This window comes from Capra hircus, chromosome 10 (assembly GCF_001704415.2).
Source record: "Capra hircus breed San Clemente chromosome 10, ASM170441v1, whole genome shotgun sequence".
In the NCBI taxonomy this organism is placed as follows: domain Eukaryota; kingdom Metazoa; phylum Chordata; class Mammalia; order Artiodactyla; family Bovidae; genus Capra; species Capra hircus.
In genome coordinates, this window is record NC_030817.1 from 85,664,671 (window position 1) to 85,686,120 (window position 21,450).

The following is a 21,450-nucleotide window of genomic DNA, read 5'->3' on the forward strand; positions in this document are numbered from 1 at the left end:
AGAGGAATGGTCGAATTTGAGAGATCTGTGAAGACAGGATTTCACAGTTTTGAAACAAGCAATGGGTTCTTCCTTAGAGTAATAATGTCTTCGTGTTTATCACGGATGGTTCAGCTCCCCTTGGTGAGAAATGACTGCCGCGTCTTGCTTTGGGGACGCGTTTTTCAGAAAATGCCGGAGCCGGGCAGTCTGATTTCTTAGGAACCTTCAGTGCCTCCCTGCTGGCATCTCCAGGGGGCCCGAGTATGAATATGCAGACGCTTCTTAGGTGTTAACACTTGAGGAATGAGCCAAAGGCTCCTGTGGAGGGTTGTCACTGGGGTGACTGAAAAGCTCCCGATAGAGGCAGAGTAAGTCCAGTCGTTGGTTCTAGAGAGAGTAACCACATTTTGATATTTTTAAACGGCCAGTAGGATTGGGAGAGAGTTTAAACCCAAAGTACAAATTTTCAGTTTAATTTTAACTTTGCGCTTAGCTCACACCCAGGGTTTGGCAGGGGGGAATGGGCCTTACTTTTTTTTTTTTTCTGTTTTAAGCAGAACACACCCTGGATGTAACAAGGATGTTCTCTTCACATGGAGGAAGGGTTTGCAGCAGCAGCAGCACTAGGAGAAATGGGAGGAAGTGGGTTGGAATTGCGGCAGGATTTCTAAGAGTCAATTTAAGGAAGCTTGGGGTGGGTTGGACGTTTTGAAACACGCCCTGGAGCTGTAAGAAAGCGCAGCCCTGCATGGAGGCAGGTGGAACAGGGCTGGGTGCCATGCCTTCGACAGGTCAGCTGTTGGACTAGACCTTTTGTGTTTTTCTGTTTGGTCCATTGCAGACACATCACAGTCTGCTTACCTGCCATCCCCGATGGGACTCATCACCCCACGAAGAAACTGTGGGTTTCCCTTGTGGTTTGGGCTTTCTGGTAATATCAGCAACCTCAGGGTGTAAGCCTCAGCCCACCTACCCCACCCCCTTTGATCTCTCCACAAACCCCACCAGGAAGGAAATGCAGAAACCGTGGGGATCCCTAAGTCCCCACAGACCTGGAGCAGCCATCTGGCCTTCCAGACACCGCAGGCTCTCTCTCCCGAGTGACAGGAAGCAGCCTTTTGCTCCTTGGGGAGGAGCGGGGTTTCAGGCCCCTGGCCTTTGTCCAGATCCTTGCTCCTGACTGCAGTGTCATTGGAATGGGGGCTGGGTTAGGTTTTGTGCTTTGGTTACCAAGGAAGTATAACCAGGGTGGGGACAGCTGGGAGTAGCCCCCATCCTGCCAGTGGAACAGCTAGAAAAGGGGCTGAAGGGGGTTTAGTGCAGTCAGGGTAGTTTGTAGGATTGAATTTGGGGGTCTGGGAGAACCTGTGCCCTGCTTGGGAACAGCAAGGAAACCCTCCTCGTCTGTGGCAACACTAACCATCAGGGCCTGTTCCTGCAGCTTTAGGATCAGTGGTTCTGATGTGGCTGCACAATAGAACAGCACCCCAGGAGCACCCCATGGGGCTATTATGAGGATCAAATGAGACAGTGCCTGCAAAGAGAGTGCCTGCTGAGGGCTCAGGAAAGAGCCCTTGATTGTTGTTAATAAAGAAACAATCATTGTGGTTAGTAGTGGTGTCTTGCATATTGTCCCCAAGAGGAATGGCCACCCATTTGGGCGTGGTGCTGGGACTGGAACCTTGGGTCTATCTGGAGAATTCCCAGGCAGCACTGAGCCGTTCTGGGAAAGAGGCAGACTTCCAGGAGGAATTCCCTTGACTCTGCAGCACCGCCTCCTGCGCGCACCCCCCTTACTGAGGCCTCCTCCTTGGCTGATGGCCACAAGAATAGAAGCCCTGACCCATCTAGAGAACCACATGTCTGAAATCTTTGAAGGTGGACTGGAAGCCCTCCTCATATTTGTCTTTCTGTAATGGAACTTAAAGAATTCCCAGGGCCTTCCAAGGAAAGGAGTGACTGAAGGAGCCTAGCTGTGTGACCTCAGATGGAACTGCCCTCGTAGGAGGTGGCGCTCCCTCCCCAGGACAGTTGCTCCCCCTCCACTGCTCCCCAAAGGCCTGGCTTCCTGGCTTTGCACTGACCTCCTGCCCTAGGGCAGAAGGCCTCACAGGGTCTACTCCCAGTCTCTTGCCAGTGACCTTGAGAAGGGGGCTTGACCTGGACATCTGTCCTCCCCTGAAGAGTGGGAAAGGACTTGACTTCCCTCGTCTCAGATCCAAGGGAAAGGTGAGCCTTGGCGCTGGTGCTTGGCTGAGGGCTTACTGGCTCTGGATAGGAGCTGCTGCACCTGGCTTCACCTCTCTTGCCAAGTTGTTGCTATCCTGAGCTGAGCAGGCCACCCCTTTCCACTAGGGAAGAAGACAGCAGGGCACCTGCAGGGCGCCGTGGCCCAAACAGGCCCTGAGCTCTCCTAGTCTGACCTCTTTCAAGGGCAGGCTGAGGGAGGGGCGCAGCAGCCTGCTATGGATTCTCTTCTCCCATGTGGACATATGTCCCGGTGATGCCGGAGGAAGAGGACCACTGTGGTGGACAGTCACCCTGGGCAAATGGACCTGCTCAGAGGTGGGGAGCAGCCCTGGACAGTGACTGCTTAGGACAGGCCTTGTTCACTTATCCAGGAGGAAAAAAGGCTGTAAGGGGCAGGAATGATAATGCAGGACTGCTGTCAACAGGACAGGCCTGGTCCGAGTGACCCATTGGTGAGAAATCCAAACCTAGGGATGGAAGTCCTAGGGAGCATCAGATCCAGGCCACATCAGTACGTTTCCTGGAGGCTGCAGAGATCAGGCTGGAGAAGGCAATGGCAACCCACTCCAGTACTCTTGCGGGAAAATCCCATGGACAGAGGAGCCTGGTAGGCTGCAGTCCATGGGGTCGCTAAGAGTTGGACATGACTGAAGCGACTTAGCAGCAGCACACATCAGGCAAGTGGGGGCGCAGTGTCAAGCACCAGATGCAGCCAGGAGGGATCACCTTTAAGGCGCCCGCCATCCGTGAAAGGCTGGGGAGCAGCCCCCTGTCAGCTCAGGACAGGAGTGGAAAGGCAGGCCAGGCACCCTGGCATCCCTTGCTGACACCCCTGGGTCATGGCAGGCCTGAGAGCTGATGACTCTTACTCAGCCTGTCTCCCTACCATCTGTGCTGGAGCCTGGACCCTCTCTTGTAGCCAAATCAGCCTTTTAACAACCCAGGGAGAAGTTCTTTCTCCCTCATTCGAAATACAGGGCTTACGGCTAAGAGAGGGGATCTAAGGTCTCTTAATAGGGCAGAACCACCTCCAGAGAGGCAGGAAGCCTGCAGGGCCACAGAGGTATCTCCAAAGACCAACTTTTGGACATTGCCAAGCCCAGCATTTCTATGTGGGTTCATCCTGGGCTTGTGGGTGTCCATTTTCCTTCCACATCAGCTTTCAGGACCTGAAGAGCAAAGTCTAGAGCTGTGGTATTCCGTGTGGTAACTTTCATATATCTCTCTGCATTGTGATTGATTAAAGCTGAATAAAATTTAAAGCTTAGCTCCTCAGTCTCACCTTACTGGCCACATGTGACTGGTGGCTCCTCTCCTGGATGGGTTTCCATCGCCACAGGAAGTTCTGTCCTACAGCACTGGTCTCCATTCTGCAGAATGGAGAGTTGGAGGGGTCCCCGGTCTGCAGCCCTTACTGTGGGGCAGGCCAAGCTGGTGACCAGGTGATGACTGCCTGGGTGGGTTGGTTGGCTCTGACTGTGGTGGCAGGATTGGGTTCAGGTACACCCCGGGACCCATCCGCATGCAGAGGGTCACAGACTCAGAGGTGAAAGGACGGTGGAGACTGAGGAGGGGGAGTAGTAGGTGGGGGGCCTCAGGAAGGCGGTCAGGCTGGGACCATGGTGGACCCTGGGGTGAGGGGCTCAGAAGGAACGGCCAGGCCTGGAGGTTCCTCAGCAGCATTGTGGCTGGTGCACTGGGGAGCCTAGGGGCTGAGGTGCGGCAGCAGGGTTGGAAAGAAACTCCCAACCTTGCTGTCAACAGTGGGGTTATTGGATTTGTCTTCTCCAGTCCAGCCAAGACGCCTGTCCAGAAGGGCCCTCTGGTTCTGCAGCTCCAATCACCCCAGCACCTCTCCCCCAACTCTCCCCGTCTCAGTGTCGCTAACAGCAGAGAAAGACCAGCGTGGACGCCGCGCTGCAAGGCTTCCCGTCTGCCTCCTGTCCTCCTCCTGTCCCGGCCTCAACCCCCATCCCTCACCCCGGTTGATTCACAGCCTCCTTCCCTTCCCAGGTGAAAGAGCTCGTCCTGGACAACTGTCGGTCGAATGAAGGCAAAATCGAAGGCCTCACAGATGAATTTGAAGAACTGGAGTTCTTGAGTACAATCAACGTCGGGCTCACCTCAGTCGCAAACTTACCAAAGTTAAACAAACTTAAGAAGGTAAATAGAGCGGAGGCGCAGGTGTGCTTGGGAACTGGGCTGGGGAGGAGGACCCAGTCATTTCTCCAAGTTGAGGGAGCAGAAAGGCAGGGGGGCCAGGGCGAGCCCCAGCACACCTGCCCCTTCCCTGAGCCGACTCCTTTCCTGGCCCGTCTGCGAGGAACTGAACGCCTGAGCCTAGAGCCTTCATTTTAAGAGTTGTTTCTGCTTTTTCTCTCCCTGCCTCGTTTAGCTTGAACTAAGTGATAACAGAATCTCAGGGGGCCTGGAAGTATTGGCAGAAAAGTGTCCAAACCTCACGCATCTAAATTTAAGTGGCAACAAAATTAAAGACCTCAGCACAATAGAGCCACTGGTGAGTCATGGGGCCTCCCCTCTCCTCTGGGATGGGAGGGGTTGGTACCAGGGAATACTACTTTCGCATTTGTATGGCATGCTTTTTGTGTTTAATTATGTGCTGTGAGATAGAATTCTGCTTCGTCTATAGAGAAACTGAGGCCTCGAGAAGTTAAGAGCTTGACCGAGAGGCTGAAGGATGCTGTAGGACCCAGGTCTCTATTTCTGGTCCTAGTGCTTTTCCTCTTAGAGTTTCCACTCAGCTTTGGAAACCCGAGCTGTCATTTCTTTAGGCTTAGAGCCTGGCTTGTGCCTTTCACTGGGGAGAGAGGAGCCATCCAGGAACTCAGCTGACCCTGAAGGTGGCTGCTTGTTTTCTCCTTGGGTCACTGGCCAGAGGCTGGTGCCTCTGGAGGTGGGTCGGTCCTGATGCAGGTCCCCTCGGATGACAGAAAGCCATGTGGAAGCCCCATGCACTTCTCCAAAGGGTGTCGAGAAGAGTGACCCTGGTCAGCAGTCCTGGCTATGATGGTGACCACGGGCTCAAAGACCTGGGCAGCATGTCCTCCTTTGCTTGTCCACATAGAGCTGAGCACACCCAGACTTCACGATACACTCACTAGAAAAGGGCAGGTCATGGTCAGAATAGCAATTTCTGTGTTACCCGTATCCGAATGACTGTATTCACTTGACTTTAACGAAATCAGCTGTAAGATGTACCACTGATTAATTTTTTATTGATTGATTAATTTTTGATTAATCATGGATTTCTGTTTTTTGAAGTATAGAAATACTACTGCATTAAACTGACACTCAGCATAAATAATACACAAGAATTACTTCATAAGTTGGTCACCTTAGAATCAGGAAAGGGCCATAAGGTTATTTGGACAAGTTCGCCCCTTTCCCTTTTCTGGGTATAGAAGGTAGCAGCTGGGGCATCTCTCAGTTTGGGTTCTTGTCCAAAAAGCATTCCTTGTACTTTGTGGATACTTGAGGGGCTGGTTGATGTGCCTGTGTGGCAGAATGGGAGGCTGGCATTTCTCCTCCAGACTCAGGCTTTACCTGCCCCTCTGTGGCATGGGGTCAACTACTAGAATAGATTTCCCATAGAACTTCTTTCAGGACTTCTTCTGATCTCCTAGGAGAAAGCAATTCTGTTTATCTAGCTAGAAACCTCGATTCCATAATTTTATTATAAACTGGAAAAAAATCTTTGAAGTTCTGTGTAGTGTGTTTCGGGAGGCAGTTATGGAGATTGTGTATACACACGCGTGCACACACACACAGTGTTCCTTTGGCCTAGAATACGTGTGTCTGTGTAATTTCTTCCCTGGTTATCGGTGTGATTATTGTGTTTCTCTGACTCCTGAGAGTGGGGAACCACCTTTGGTTGGGAGAGGTGGGCCTCACCCACCCAGCCCACAGCCCAGACTCCCTCTCTACCCTTGACCTTCTGCTAAAAATGACCAGGTCTCAAATTATGAAATCTCAAGAGAATGACCTTGTTCCTGACATTGGCCTTGAGGGACAGTAGCTTTAATCACCAGTTAGGCCTGGCCCTACTGGAACAGGGACTTGGCCTGAGGTGGGATACCTCCTCCTTGAAGATGAGGGAACTGTAAAGATGTAGCAATTTCTTGCTAGCTGTGTGACCTTTTCACTTCCTGGGCCTCAGAATCCAGCTGCCAACAAGTGTAACATGGACTAGAACCCGTCAGTTAAACCCATTGGTATTAAGTACTGTGGACAAAATCTGGATCCTTCATTGGTTTTTCACTTGTCCTTTTTGACAGGCAGTATTGCAGTGTAAGAACACAGGTCTGAAGTGGGACTGCCTGATCAAAACTCAGTTCTCTGCCCTCTGCTTCCTCTTCTGTAAAATGAACTAATAATTATTTCTGCTTTATCAGTCTGTTGAGGATAAACTGAGTTAATACACAAAGTGCAGTATTAATTGCCATTATTATTATTCCCAAAAGGAGGTAGTTTGCGTTCCTGTGGCCTTTTCAGTTCCTCTCTGGCTGCTTAGACACAGGGCAGGCTCCAGAGCTCTTGGCTTATGCACCAAGAAAGCCCTGGGTTAATTTCAAACTTTTCAGTGTTATGGCAAAGGCTGTAATTGCAGAATAAAAGTGTTGGCATTGGGTGAGACTTTGAAGATCCTCGGGTCCAACCCCCACCCCCCCATCTTTCACATGGATGAACAGGAGGCTCCTCACCTGTGAGTTCTGCATGCTGTCTCACGTCGCCCCCACCTGTCTCCTCATCCCGCTCACTGTCTGACTTCGCTGTTTCCTTGCAGAAAAAGTTAGAAAACCTCAAGAGCTTAGACCTTTTCAATTGTGAGGTGACCAACCTGAACGACTACCGAGAAAACGTGTTCAAGCTCCTTCCGCAGCTCACGTATCTTGATGGCTACGACCGGGACGACAAGGAGGCCCCCGACTCAGATGCCGAGGGCTACGTGGAGGGCCTGGACGACGACGACGAGGACGAGGATGGTGGGTGGCGCCAGGGAGAGGCCAGGCCGGGTTTTACAGCGGGCAGATGGGCCGCTGCTGGTCCCTGAGAGCTGTTTCTAGAGCTGGGAGGGGAGCAGGCCGTCTGTTTTGTTTACTGCTGGCGCGGTCTGTCTTGTTGGTCGACACCCCTGTAACAAAAGGGCCTGAGCCCAGAGAGACATCCGAGGTTCTCCAACTGCGTGGTAACTCCTTAGAAACCATCTGAGGGACATCCCTGGTCAGGGAGCTGAGATCCCACATGCCTGGCAGCCAGAAAGCCAAAACAGAAAAGATGTGGCAGACGAAAAGACTTTAAAATTGGTCCACATAAAAAAAAAATCTGAGTCCTCCTTTCAGTTTTTTTCCCTTTTCCAAAGTCCTCCCCAAAATGACATCCTATGGTGTCTCTTGCTTGGATTTGCTTCTGGGGAGGAGATGAGCGATGGAGGGAGGTGGGGCAAGGCCTGAGGGTCCCCTCTTCTCATCTAGGGTCCAGTGGTGGAGATGAAGTCATGGCTGGAGAGATTGTGAGGCCCCCTGGTGGCTGCCGCCCATAGGACCACATGGCAGGACCTGGGGGGTGAGGACTCAGGAGCCCCAGGGATCTTGGAAGCAGAGGAGGTTGTAGGCAGCACACTGGGCTCCCTAGTGGCACAGTGAGAAGTCAGGGACTTACAGGAAGGAGAGAAGGAAAAGGAAGGAGGACCTCCCGTCTCATCTCCTCTCCATGCTGACAGCTCAGTGCCACTTCCGTGCAGGGCTTTGTGGCCGAAGTTGAGGGTTGACTTGGGCTGAATATTTCACAGATGAGAGTGTTTATCCCTTCTTAGGTGGGAGTACTTTACTAGGTATTCAGACATCCAGTTTGCCTTAGTTTGTTCCATCTTGTGCTGGGACAGAAAAGTCTCAGGACTAGAATCCTGAGACCAGGCTTCTGAGCCCAGCTCTGCAACTGACTCCTTGTATGATCTTGAACAAGTCACTTCTCCCCTCTGGGATTCGGCTTTCTCACCTGTAGATTTTGGCTCGATGCCCTCTCTGAATAAATTGACTTCTTGGCTTTCCTGGGCTCTGTAACTTGGCGCCCCGATTTGGCATTTTCTCTGCCATCTTAGCCTCCATGTGGGATCTTTCCTTTTCAGAATCCTTGGGAAGAGGGCTTACCTTTGAGGTCATTCTAGGATGCTTATTTTTTGGATGACTTCAGGGTGCGTTCAGTCACATTAAAGCATCCAGGCTGTGAGCTGGGTGGGTGTGGGAGTCGTGGCCCCTACATCAAGGAGTGCACCTCTTGTGCCAGGCCCAGCGACCTGGGTCCTGTACTGTGGGAAAGAGGGGTCAGCTCACCATGCCTTTGTCCTTGTCCCCGTTTCCACTCACAGAGGAAGAGTACGATGAAGACGCTCAGGTAGTGGAAGACGAGGAGGACGAGGAGGAGGAGGAGGAGGGGGAAGAAGAGGACGTGAGTGGAGAGGAAGAGGTAAGAGGCTGGGCTGGGCCGGGGGCCCATCTCTTGGAGTCCCCCTTACTTGCTTTGCTGTGTCTGAATCAGTCCCACTAACTGCCTGACTGATGGGCCTTAGCAGCCAGGAGCCTTGAGTGTGTATTGAATCACTTTAGGGCCTGTTACTGGGCTGATTTGGAAGAGGCAAGCCTTGCAGTCAGCCCTAGAAAAGAAAGAAGGGGGTTCTAGAGGCCAGTAAGGAGGGGACTCTTCTTCTGGGACAGCCTGGTATTTGTTTCCATGTAAGAATCAGTTCTTACAGAATCCACATCCCCATTTTCCACCTTTTTGCATTTGTGTGTTAATTCAGATACTCAGCACTTAGAGTATGCTGGGGAAAAATCAAGGACTGCCTTGGACTGATGGGTAATAGGATAAGACACTGCTGGATTCCACATCAGAGAGTGGCAAGGGTCCCCCACACACAGCGGATAAAGTGCCGTTATCCTGACACACTGGCCGGCATTCTTCTTTAGCGAGGTCTGGGATGTGTCTGTGACCGGGTACAGCCCGTTTCTACCACTTGCTAGCTGTGTGTCCCTGGGCAAGTTGCTTGACCTTCTGAGCCCGTTTCTTCATAGGTGTCATTTTACAGCTGGGTTGTAAATAGGGAGCAACTCACTGGATTGTTAAGAGGATAAAATAATTTGTAAGTAAAATCCCTAAGGACAGGGAGTGTTTGACCACTTACTATTTTAGGCTTTCACACCCTTCAAGGTCCTGGCTCTGTGTGCCTGGTTTTGTACTTGGATGGCTGTTCTGAGTCTTTCTAGAGCAGAGTCATTTCCCCTGACTTCAGCTTTCTAAATCTGACTGCAAAAGTTAGACGGAGAGAGGTTTAAAATGGTGACAGCACGGACAAGGTACCTGCCTTCTCCCGTAACTTCCTGTCTCTCCCCATCAAGGGCACGGACACCTGTCTGCCACACAGGCCCTCTCAGGTGGGACCTCCTGGCTGGCCCCTCATGCTGGGGAGAGGCAGCTCAGGGTCAGAGGAGAAGCTGGTGACGCAGGCTTGGTTCCCCTAGCGGTGCTGCCGGGTGTCTCTCCTGCTCAGGTGCAGGCTGCTAAGTTCACCACTCAGGAATATTATGCATTTTAAAAACAGAGACAGCAAAACAGCCCGCCACCCCCCAGAACAGGGCAGTAAGGCGTTTTGGCCAGTGGGCTTGCTCTTCCTGTCACAGGAGCCTCCAGAATGCAGAGGGTTTTTGTTTTGGGATTGGGTGGTGGTGGTGTTTTTTTTCTTCTTCCTCTTCTGTAATCTCATTAACCATCTACAGATTTCACACACACGCACACACGCACACACACAGTCTTAGCAAACAGACTGATTAAGGAACTATTTGGTGACATTATGAAAGGATATTTCCCTTGACAAAAAGAAGTCTATTGCCAAGTTCTTTTTAAACAATGGGTTGCCTGGTGCTTCAGGAACAGTATCATGCAGATTCAACTAGCCTGGACCTCCAGGAGCAGCATAAAGTGTGGTCCTAGGTTGAGGGTGAATTCACACCCCTTGCTGAATCTCAAGTTGCTGGAAGTGATTTTCTTTGAGGCGGGGAAGAGGGGAGGACATTGCATTTTCCCTCTCCTCCAAGTGATCCAAGTTTGCAAGAAAGTGAAGGGGCTGGGTAGGGTGAGGCTGGACTCACCCACGGAATCTGGATTGGGGTTTTCCCTTGAACCAAAACTAGATTGAGGGCAGATGAAAGTTCGGCCTACTTCATGTGATGGAGAGTCGCTGGGGGAACTCATTCCCCTGGGAGGGCACACTGCAGAGCTGCCTGAGTTACAAGGACTTCAGGTCAGGAATTCTTAACCTGGGCGTAGAATCCACCCCCACTCCCCGTTCTTGCAGGTATTGTATGTGATATGGGTGTTTCCTGGAAAAGAGGTTCAAAGCTTTCTACAGGTGCATAAAGGTGGTCCTTAATGTAAAAGAACCTCTGCTTTAGATTCACCTGACCAAGCCTTGGGGCTGCTGAGAGGCTGGCCCTCACCTTTCTGAGCTCAGCATCAGGGAAAGTGGCTTCTTCCCCATGTCCCAAGGCCAGGGCGTTCCTAAAATCCAGTGTCATCTTCTCTTTTAGGAGGATGAGGAAGGTTATAACGACGGGGAAGTAGACGATGAGGAAGATGAAGAGGAGCTTGGTGGTATGGCAGCCTTTTTACTCTCCGAGGGTAGCAGGCTGACCTCTTCGGTCATGGTAGATTGCTGGGCCCTGAGGACCAGGCCTCAGTTTGCCAGGGACAACAAAGCCTCCTAGACTTGGGCTCCCTGCTTTCCTGGCGGGTGGACGGAGTCAGAGGCAAGATCCATGTCTAATCTGAATGCCTTTTCCTTACTCTTCCAGAAGAAGAAAGGGGTCAGAAGCGAAAACGAGAACCTGAAGATGAGGGAGAAGACGATGACTAAGCGGAATAACCTATTTTGAAAAATTCCTATTGTGATTTGACTGTTTTTACCCGTACCCCCCCAAATCCCGCCCCCTGAAACTTATTTTTTTCTGATTGTAACGTTGCTGTGGGAACGAGAGGGGAAAAGTGTACTGGGGGTTGTGGGGGGAGGGAGAGTGGGAGGGGGTGGAATAAAATACTATTTTTACGGCCACTCTTTATTTTTTTCCCCTAATTTTTCTTTGTGTCTGGTTCTGTCCCTGTAAACGCAATAGCTGAGTACACACAAGTGAACGTTTGTTCCTTACCCTCAAAGAGGACGATTTGGAGATCTCTGACATTTCCTGATACTTCCCAAGTCTCAAGTTGATTGGAAGGCCAGGGCTGGCCTCAGTTTGGTTTCTCAAAGCCCAGGAGGGCTGAGCACCAGCCACGTCTTACCTCTTGTTCCGGATCCCTTGATTTTCACGTTTCTTGGGCCGGCTAGAGGCAGCAAGCGCCTTGATTGTAAATAGCAACCTAAAGGCGAATCTTGGCACTGGTCTGGGGACCTTCCCCGTCTTCCATCCCCTTTCTCTCTTCCCAGACGGTGGTGGGCTTTGCTCTCCTGAGAAGACTCTGATGTCACTCTTGAGTGATGAGCCAGAGAGCTGGAAACAGCAGGCTTCAGAGTTTAGGAGTAAAATGGATTCAGTAATTCTAATTAAAAGAGAAGAAGCAAACCCTCAAACTTCAACCTCTTTCAAAGATACGAAAAAACAAAACTGTCCCTATCTTGTGTAAAATATTAGAACGCTTTGTTTTACAAAATGACAGGAGAATTCTTCTGCGTGTCCTGCTCGGCCTAGACCATTTTTACAGACCTAGGCACGGGACACACTGCTGCATGTCGGCTGGGTTTTTTTTTCATACACCCGAGCACGGAAAAACTTAACGCAAAATTGTATTTTCTTACCTAGTGGAAATCTGAAATGACTGCAAATCCCTAGTGAATGTACAGGTTTGCTTTTCTGTCCCTCTTCTGATTGCTTTCCAAGTGACGTGTGACTTCGTAGCCCATGTTTCATCTGGATAAAAGAACATCTGCACCGGTTTTCCTCCCCCTCAGAAGAGCCAAACTTTTGAGTTTTATGTCTGTTTGTCATTGATAAATTTCAATAAATCTTTTTATACAATTTTTTTGGGGGTGGCTTCTTTTGAGTCCAACAGGCCATTGGTCTATGATGCCATCTGGATAACCTGCCGGGGGGCGGGGGTGGGGGGCAGGAAGCTTCACGTTGGTTACCCGATAAAATAGTTTTTCTTACAAGATCTGTAACCTGATTAAGTTTGGCTACTCTGGGTCTCAACTCAAGACGTGGTGTGCAGTCTTCAATAAAGACTGGATTTGGGCAGGGAAGCGGTGGGGGATGGGGGTTTAAAAAGATAAAGATATAAAAGGGTTTATTAAACACCAAAAAGCCGGCCTTGGGACCTTATTTTTAGTATATTTTATTGTTTTGTTGTTCAGACTGTAAAAAGAATACAGGAAAACCAAAGGAATGTACAAAACAAATTTGCTCCTTTTTCATTTTAAGTATGATAGTTTCTCCCTCTAAAGAGGCTTCAAAAGCATACCTGAAAAGGCTATGTCGTAGTCCATTAATTTACTTAATTCAAACCAAATGGTAAGATATTCAGGTTATTTTCAACTTAACCACTAGACATTGTGTTATATTCTTTTATGGATTTGATAGTCCAAAGATCACACCACATACTGTGGTAGTTGATACATATACACAGAAATTCATTCTCAGCCATAAGAGCTTGAACCTCACAGCAAGCCCTAGATCCTATGTGATTCCCCCAGAAAGGGTGGTGCCTGGATACCTACTGCCCCCTTTGGAGCAGATGGACATTTTCTGGCTCCAGGTGTAGGTTGGGGAGGTGGCCTCCCAGAGGCCAGGTGCTATGCCTGGCATCAGGACTGTGAGAATGGCCAGGTGTGCCCTGCCTCCCAGAGCTGGGAAAGGAACGGGGGAGTGGAGTGAAATGAAATGCAGAGACACTGGTCTCAGGTTTTCTGATGTTGACTCTTGTGAGGGCTTTTAAGAATCAGTTAATTTCACATAGATTGGAAATAAATTGTAAAATGGATGACGGTGGGTGAGTTAGTGCTGATGAGACCCAGAGAGGAAAAACCTGTCTGTGTCAGTCATATTAAGCAGTCACATCAGCCCTTGAGATAAGGTCTTACTGTGCCCATTTTACTAATGAGGAAAACAGGTCCAGTGACTTGGAGGTATGAAAAGCAGGAGGCAGGTAGGTCTCTTTGGGCTATTTCCATTTCATCAAACTTAGTCATGTATGGCAAGTAGGAAGAGGAAGCTCAACCAGAGGGAGGGAAGCAGTAACCTCCTCATTGAGCTCTTGCTGAATACCTGGTATCGCATCTCACTGACCTGATTGAATCCTCACAGCCATCTTAGGTGACATAATCCTTGTCATATGGGTGGTTCAGAGAGTGGCAGGCCCAAGGTCATGCAGTCAGATAAAAGGCAGCATTGAAAATAAACCAGCGATGTGTGGTTCCAGCACCGGCCCTCTTAGCAGATGGTGGTGGTTTAGTCGCTGTGTCGTGTCCAACTCTCAGAACCCCAATGGACTATAGCCCTCCAGTTTCCTATGTCCATGGAATTCTCCAGGCAAGAATACCGGAGTGGGTTGCCATTTCCTTTTCCAGAGGATCTTTCCCACCCAGGATTCGAACCCGTCTCCTGCATTGCAGGCATTCTTTACGACTTGAGCTACAAGGGAATCCCTCTTACCAGGTGGCTCGGTGGTAAAGAATCCTGCCAGTGCAGAAGATCCCTGGGTCAGGAAGAAATGGAAATTTATTTCCTTAAAGGAGGAAATGGCAACTTTACCTTGAAGGAGGAAATGGTATACTTTCCCAGCTGTGGACAGAAGACCCTGGCTGGCTACAGTCCAGGGATTCATAAAGAGTTGGACCCAACTTAGCACGCACACACACACCAGAGTACCTCCAGCCTCCTCCTCCTCCCCCAAGCTGCAACCAGCTATGTTGAAGCAGTTACCCTGCTCACCTTTGGTGCCAGGTTTCCCCACCAGGTCTAGCAAATGCCACAGGATGGACCCTTGAGACAGAAGGGCCCTTAGAAATCACCTAGTCCTCAACCAACCCTCTCATTTGATGAAAGAGGAAACCAAACCCAGGGAAGGTAAGTGATGTGCCCAAGGTCATCCTGCAAGACAGTGGCAGAGCCCAAACTCCCATTCCTGGGCTTCTGAAGAGCCACGTCTCTCACAGATACATCCTGTGGTTGCAGGGAAGCCAGCTGTCATGAGATGTAGGATGTACTCACTGTAATGTCTTCCAGAACACAGCCAAGTCTTGGGGGGGAAAGGATGTGGTGAGTGCGTGACACACCTGTTTTATGTGACTTTGGGGTTCACCTATGTGTTTAAATATTCACGGCGGGTTTGCCTTCCTGGTAGTGTCTGAGAAGTTGATCATCCTAGAAAAGGGTGTGAATTTGTTGATGGAGAGAGTAATGTGACAATTCTTGATCATGAGTTCCTTCTTTGTGTAATGTGCTGTCTCTACTGCCTCCTTCAAACCTCATACAGATTTCAGAGACAAAACCAAGGCCTAGAGAGGTGAAACAGCTAGCCTCAAACTTGTCTTTCTGATACAAGAGAACTTGTTCTTATGCACTACATTGAAAGAGCCAGGCAGATGAGGGAAGAGGGGATAAGCAGTTCAGTTTGTCTCATTTGCTGACTTGCAAAGGCTGTTTTTATCCTCATTCAGAAACTCATTGTTCTTGGTTGGAAAGATTCCCACAGTGGGTCCCTAATAAGCAGCTTTGGACAATGGCAGCCCTGAGTCCCAGGACCAGCCCTTAAACAGGCCCCTGTGGCCCGCTGGACCAGGGGAGAGTGGGGCCAAGGACTGGAGATGGTGAGACAGATGAGGGCAGGTCTGAGGCTTCATCTGCCTGACTGAGGCCCTCAAGGTAGCCACAGATATGCCAGCAAATGGAAAGACCAGAGACAGATTCAAACCTGATAGGGCTTCTGTGGACTGCCAACGGTCTGTGATTGTAGGGGCTGATGCAGGGGACATCAGCTGCTATTGGTCAAGGGACCAATGAAAGGACTCACACAGATATGGACCACTCCCATTCCTGAAGTTCAGATGGGGCTGACCCCCACTTCTGTGGTTCCTGGGATGAGCAAGTGACCCTGTCCTAGTCAATCAGCATATTCCAAACTTTGACCATAGTGACTGGTTCGAGGAGAGCCTGGAAACCAAACTGGTTAAATGAGGCTTGGTCCTTGGGATTTTGAAAATTGAGAAACCTACTACTAGGGTTACTGGGCTGGGAGGATGGAAGGACATCCCTTGGAGAGAGACTCTAGATGTCTCCATTTTGGCCTGAGAGAGTCCTGACGAATTCAGAGAAGTGAAGATACCAGCATACCAGCATACATAGAACTTATTGCTTGCTGGACTTTGTACATTATTTTGCTCGTTTCTCAGAATAATCCTGATGGTCATCGTTATCCCTTTTTCAAAAACTGAACACATATAAGTACTTGATAAATATTAGCTGCTCCGTGCCAATCAGCCTGGTGTTTCCCAAATTTCCCTAGAAAGGATCCTCGGTGCTTGACAGACTGCCAGGTGTCACCCCTGGGAATTCTGGTCCAGGAGCTCTGGACCAGGGCCCAGGAATCTGTGTTTTAACAAGTGCCCTGAGGATTCTCACCATCAAGGACATTTGGGAAGTGCATTCAACTCAGTCCCCACCACAGCCTACCAAGAAAGGTTATTACAGACATTTTAATTTAAAGTTGCAGCAAGCACAGCTCAAGAGAGGTTAGGTAACCTGCCCAAGCTGACGCAGGTGGCGAGTGACCGAGCTGGGGTTTGAACCTGGGTCTACCTGACTTTCACACTCCTTGTGGAAAGGGGGTGATAATAACTGCCTGTATGTGTCACAGATCATGAAAGACTCAAATGATGGAAAGGACTTCACAAAGTGGGAAGTGAAAACCACTGCCAAGAAAGAGAAGTCGTGATTTATGAAAAAGAAGCCCAAGTAACAAGAGAAAAACAAAGACCTAACAGTGAAAGTCGCTCAGTCGTGTCCGACTCTTTGAGGCCAGAGTACTGAAGTGGGTAGCCTTTCCCTTCTCCAGGAGATCTTCCCAACCCAGTGATCGAACCCAGGTCTTCCTCATTGCAGGCAGATTCTTTACCAACTGAGCCACTAGGGAAGCCCAAGAGTGTGCTCGAGTGGGTAGCCTATCCCTTCTCCAGTGGATCTTCCTAACCCAGAAATCAAACTGGGGTCTCTTGTATTGCAGAGGATTCTTTACAAACTGAGCTATCAGGGAAGCCCTAAACCACTTGGTAACTGAGATGACCTACATGGAAGTTTTTCCCTCCCTTTTAAAATTTGTGTATAATAAAATTTGCTCTTTGTGTCAACCACCAGATAGGCGGACTAGATTTTAGTTTGTAGATCTTAGTTGTAAAAAGAAATGGATCAACTCTCCGGGAATGTCGTAAGTCTTGCTGATGGACTTCTGGAAGTGTTACAAGTCTTGGCTGGGACTCAGAGGAGACTGGACTCACGTCCTAGCTCTGAGACTAACAATTTGGGTGACTGTGGACAAGTCACCTTTATGTCCTATAAGAAGAGTGACATGGGCCGTGCATCTTCCGATAGCCTTAGTTGATAGTTTGTTACCTTCTTTCCCTCTCTGCCCTGAGGCTCCAGGTTAGGCTTTGTTGAATGTGAAGTTTAGGAAAGGCATTCATGGGAAGAACTCTGGGGTAAGAGAAGGGTTAAATGTGGGCGCAGCAGTCTTTCTGCCGAGGTAGGAGCTCTTGGTTGAGAAACTAGCAAAATGATTTTAAGGTCCCAACCTATAGATAGCCCAGTCTTTACACACCCACTATTGCCTGGGTCGTCCAGCTGGCCCAATAACGAAGCAGAGAGAAAACCAGTCTGAACTGAGCGCTCACCAGGTGCCCAGAGCTTGACACAGGTCCTCTCATTTCATTCTCACAGCAGAATCCGCTTTGAGGTACTTATCATTCTTTTCACTTTCCAGATGAAGACACTGAGGTTCAGAGATGCTATGTCATTTGCTCAAGGTCACACAGCCCAGGAAGGCATGAGCTGGTATCAGAACCCATGGCTTCCTGGCCTGAAGGATGGAGGTGTTTCCTCAATCCTCAGATCCTGAGAAGCCTACACCGAACGGCAGCGAGATTCATCTTCTCCAAATCTTGGTTTGACTAATTTCACATTTCTCAAGAATCTAGCTCTCAGAACCAGTGCGCTCCTCCCACTCACCTCTGCGGTTCTCCAGACTTCTAAGTTTGTGACAAAAATCAGCCTCTCTGTGGTCCGTGGAAATAGATGTCTTAAAACAAAAGTGATCAGAACCTCAGGAACAAGGAGGATGGATGGCTACCTCTGGAGAGAGTGACACTAGATGTTTTGAAGGATAAATAGCAACCTCTTCTGGAACTTCCCTGGTGATCTAGTAATTAAGACTTTGTGCTTCCAATGCAGTGGGCTTGGGTTCAATCCCTGGTCAGGAAACTAGGATTCCACATGCCCCATGGCCAATGACAAAAACAAGCAAACAACAACAACCGCCCCCCCTCCCCCAACAACTCTTTCAAATGCTTGAAAAATAGGAAGAGATAGCATGGCTGATGGTACCATCCTGAGCTAGAGCTGGGAGGCTTGTATGATCAGCATAGAGCCACCTCTCTGGAGTGGGTATCCTCCCAGAAGTGTCAGGAGAAACAGAGCATGTCTGTGTGCTGATAGGACTGGTCCAGAGGAGAGGGAGGCACTTAAGATGGAGAAAAGACAGAATCTGGGAGAAAATCAGAGGCCTGGGGTCCTGTAATAGAGGCTTAGTCTTCAGTACAGGAAAGGACACTTCTTCCTTTGTGACAGAAGAGAAAGGAGAAGAAGGTGATAGGTAAAGTTAGGTGGGTAGCTTTGGTGGAGGGGACAACTGCTTTTGAGGGAAATGTGAGGCAAGGTCACCAGTGGGAGCAGAAAGGAGCAGAATGGCTGTTGAGTTTTGAGGAGAGACAAGAAGGTATGAAATGTTGTTCTGAAGGGTGGGAAAACCACCACCTCTGGAAAGCCTGTTGTTACCTGCAAGAGATGACCATAACTTTAAAGTGGGACCTGTCAGCATGGCTCGGCTGCTTAGTGCAGGCATCAAGGGTGTAGACAGCTGGATTTAACTAGCCAGATGAGTATAATACATAGAGTGTGGGGGCAAGGAAGAGGGGGTGTTTAGGAAGTTGTAAGAATGGACCATGCATTCTAAGTTGGCTAAAGAGGGAAGTGAGTCATGACAGAGTGAAAAAGCAGGAGATGGTTGGTAGGCTGGAGAATGGCTGGGATTGAATAACTGTTGGGATGGGAGTACCACAATAGGTTACCAAATGGACTTAGCTGATGTTTATAGGGAATTCCATCCAAAAGCAGCAGGATACACATTCTTTTCAAGTGCACATGAAACATTTTCTGTGATAGATCACATGCTGGATCACAAAACAAGCATTTGTAAATGTAAGAAACTTGAAATCATATTAAGCATCTTTTCCAACCACAGTGCTAGGAGGCTAGAAACCAACTACAAGAAAAAAACTGGAAAAAAAAGAAGTGGATGCTAAACAATATGCTACTAAACAACTAACGGATCACTGAATAGATCAAAGAGGAAATAAAAAAATAATCTAAAGACAAACGACAATGAAAACATGATGATCCAAAACCTATAGGACTCGGCAAGAGCGGTTTGAAGAGGAAACTTTATAGCAATACAAGCTTACCTCAGGGAAAAAGAAGAATCTCAAATAACTGCCTAACGTTACACCTAAAGCAACTAGAGAAAGAAGAGACAAAACCTAAAGTTAGCAGAAAGGAAGAAATCATAAAGATTAGAGCAGAAACAAATAAAATAGATGCTTAAAAAAAAACTATAGAAAAGATCAATGGAACTAAAAGCTGCTTCTTTGAAAAAGTAAAAATTGATCAGCCTTTAGCTAGACTCATCAATAAGAAGTTAAAAGGAAGTTCCAATTGATAACACAGAAATACAGAGACTCATAAAAGTCTACTGTGAATAGCTACATGCCAACAAAATGGACAACCTAGAAGAAATGGACAATCTTTAGAAGAATGGACACTGGGTGTAATGGAGAAGGAAATCGCTACCCACTCCAGTATTCTTGCCTGGAGAATTCCATGGACAGAGGAGGCAGGGGTCCATGGGGTCATAAAGAGTCAGACATGACTGGGCGACTTAACACACACTGGGTATACATTTCAGCTAAAAAAATTAGAACAATAAATAAATATTGAACTTTGGCTAAGGATACGCATGCTGGAGGATTTGGAGGTAAAAGGCGCTGATTTCTGAAACTTAATTTTAAATGCATAAAAAAAATAAGATGGGTTGATAGATACATGATCAAGTGAATAAGCAGAATGTTAATGCTAGAAGTTAAATGGCAAATATGTGAGTGATTATTGTACAATTTTTTCAGCTTGTATGTATGAAAAAATTCAGGATGAAATAATAATGTAGAAGACAGCATGCAAAAACAAAGATATTATATAATCAAGATTATGAATGATTTTTTAAAAATTATTTATTTTTATTTCTTGGCTTTGCAGCACGGCCATGTGAGATTTTAGTTCCCTGACCAAGGACTGAACTCATACCCCTTGCATTGGAAGCATGGAGTCTTAACCATTAGACCACCAGGGAAGTCCCCATGAATGCCTTTTTTAAATCACCTAAAATATTACACTGTGTTTTATATTCAATTTAAATACTTGTAACATCATTCTTGTGTTACCAAATTTTGAAAACAAACATTTTAGAAATTTTGAAATAGAAAAATAGAAACCAAATTTTTAAAATCTGTAAACCTGTGACCCTCAGAGAATCACTTAGTGACATATTAGTATATTTTTTTGTTTACTAATAATATCTTGAACATTTTCTTATTAGTGACTATTCTTAAAACCATGATTTTTTAGATAGTATATTCCATTGTATGTATGTACTATATAAACTGTAAAAGCATTCCCCATGGTTAAACACTGGCTTGTTTCCCAAGTTTTTCTATTGCAAACAAAGCTGGGGTGAACAGTACTAGGTATACATCTTTGCCCACATTGTGATTTTTCTTCAGATGAATTCCTTGAAGTTGGGTTGCTAGGTCAAAAGTTAGAAACATTTTTTACAGTTAAAACTAGCAAATTTACATACTCTATCAAGTGTACAAGAACACTTTTTTCATGCAATTTAGTCCCCTTTGGATATATATTTTTTTAATTTAGTTTTTTTTTTTTTTTTTGCCAGTTTCATAGGAGGAAGATTGTACCTTATTATAGTTTTAATCCATATTCCTTTGAATTCTACTAAACATTTCTTTTCCTCACTCAGTCATGTCCGACTCTTTGCGACCCCATGACCAGGCTCCTCTGTCCGTGGGATTCTCCAGGCAAGAATACTAGAGTGGGTTGCCATTCCCTTCTCCAGGGGATCTTCCCGACCCAAGCATCGAACCTGGGTCTCCTGCATTGCAGGCAGATTCTTTACAGTCTGAGCCAACAGGGAAGCCCTAAATTCAAATAGTGATTTGTATCCCTTTTTTAAAATTATCTATCCACATCTATTTTTCTGTCATTCTGGGGGAATTTTACTATTTTAATTATTGATTTACTAAAACTTTTAAAAATATTTATATTAAAACTTCTTGTAAAATGACTGTTATTCCATGCTTCACATGTTTGCTACAGATATTTTCCCTAGCTCATGACTTCTCTTTTTTTAACTGAAAGTTTTAGTTTGGGATACTTTCCCAGCTGGCACTGGTGGTGAAGAACCTGCCTATCAGTGCAGGAGACATAAGAGACATGGGTTCAATCCCTGGGTCAGGAAGACCCCCTGGAGGAAAGCATGGCAGCCCACTCCAGTATTCTCACCTGGAGAATCCCATGGACAGAGGAGACTGGTGGACTACTGTCCATAGGGTCGCAAAGAGTCGGACGTGACTGAAGTGAACTGAGCATTCACACACTTGTATATTTACATGTAGTTGTAAGAAATAATGCAGAGAAATTCTGCACACCCTTCACTCAGTTCCAGTGGTAAGATCTTACAAAAGTACAGTCAAATATCATAACCAGGATATTATCATTGACACATTCAATATACAGAACATTTCCATCACCACAAAGATCC

The 21,450-nt window shown here is 47.7% G+C and overlaps 1 protein-coding gene across 3 annotated transcripts in view; it reads left to right on the forward strand.

The window, feature by feature from the left end:
* Nucleotides 1–12,317, forward strand: part of ANP32A (acidic nuclear phosphoprotein 32 family member A) — a 38,172-nt gene extending 25,855 nt beyond the window's left edge. For 2 of the 3 annotated variants that reach the window (XM_018053591.1, XM_018053592.1), the window contains exons 2-7: nt 4,246–4,395; nt 4,628–4,750; nt 7,037–7,235; nt 8,618–8,715; nt 10,833–10,896; nt 11,097–12,317. In XM_018053591.1, the coding sequence (XP_017909080.1) occupies nt 4,246–4,395; nt 4,628–4,750; nt 7,037–7,235; nt 8,618–8,715; nt 10,833–10,896; nt 11,097–11,158 (696 nt within the window). In that variant the 3' untranslated portion in view covers nt 11,159–12,317. The remainder of the gene's footprint in view (nt 1–4,245; nt 4,396–4,627; nt 4,751–7,036; nt 7,236–8,617; nt 8,716–10,832; nt 10,897–11,096) is intronic. The other variant, XM_005685152.3, reaches the window with a different exon arrangement.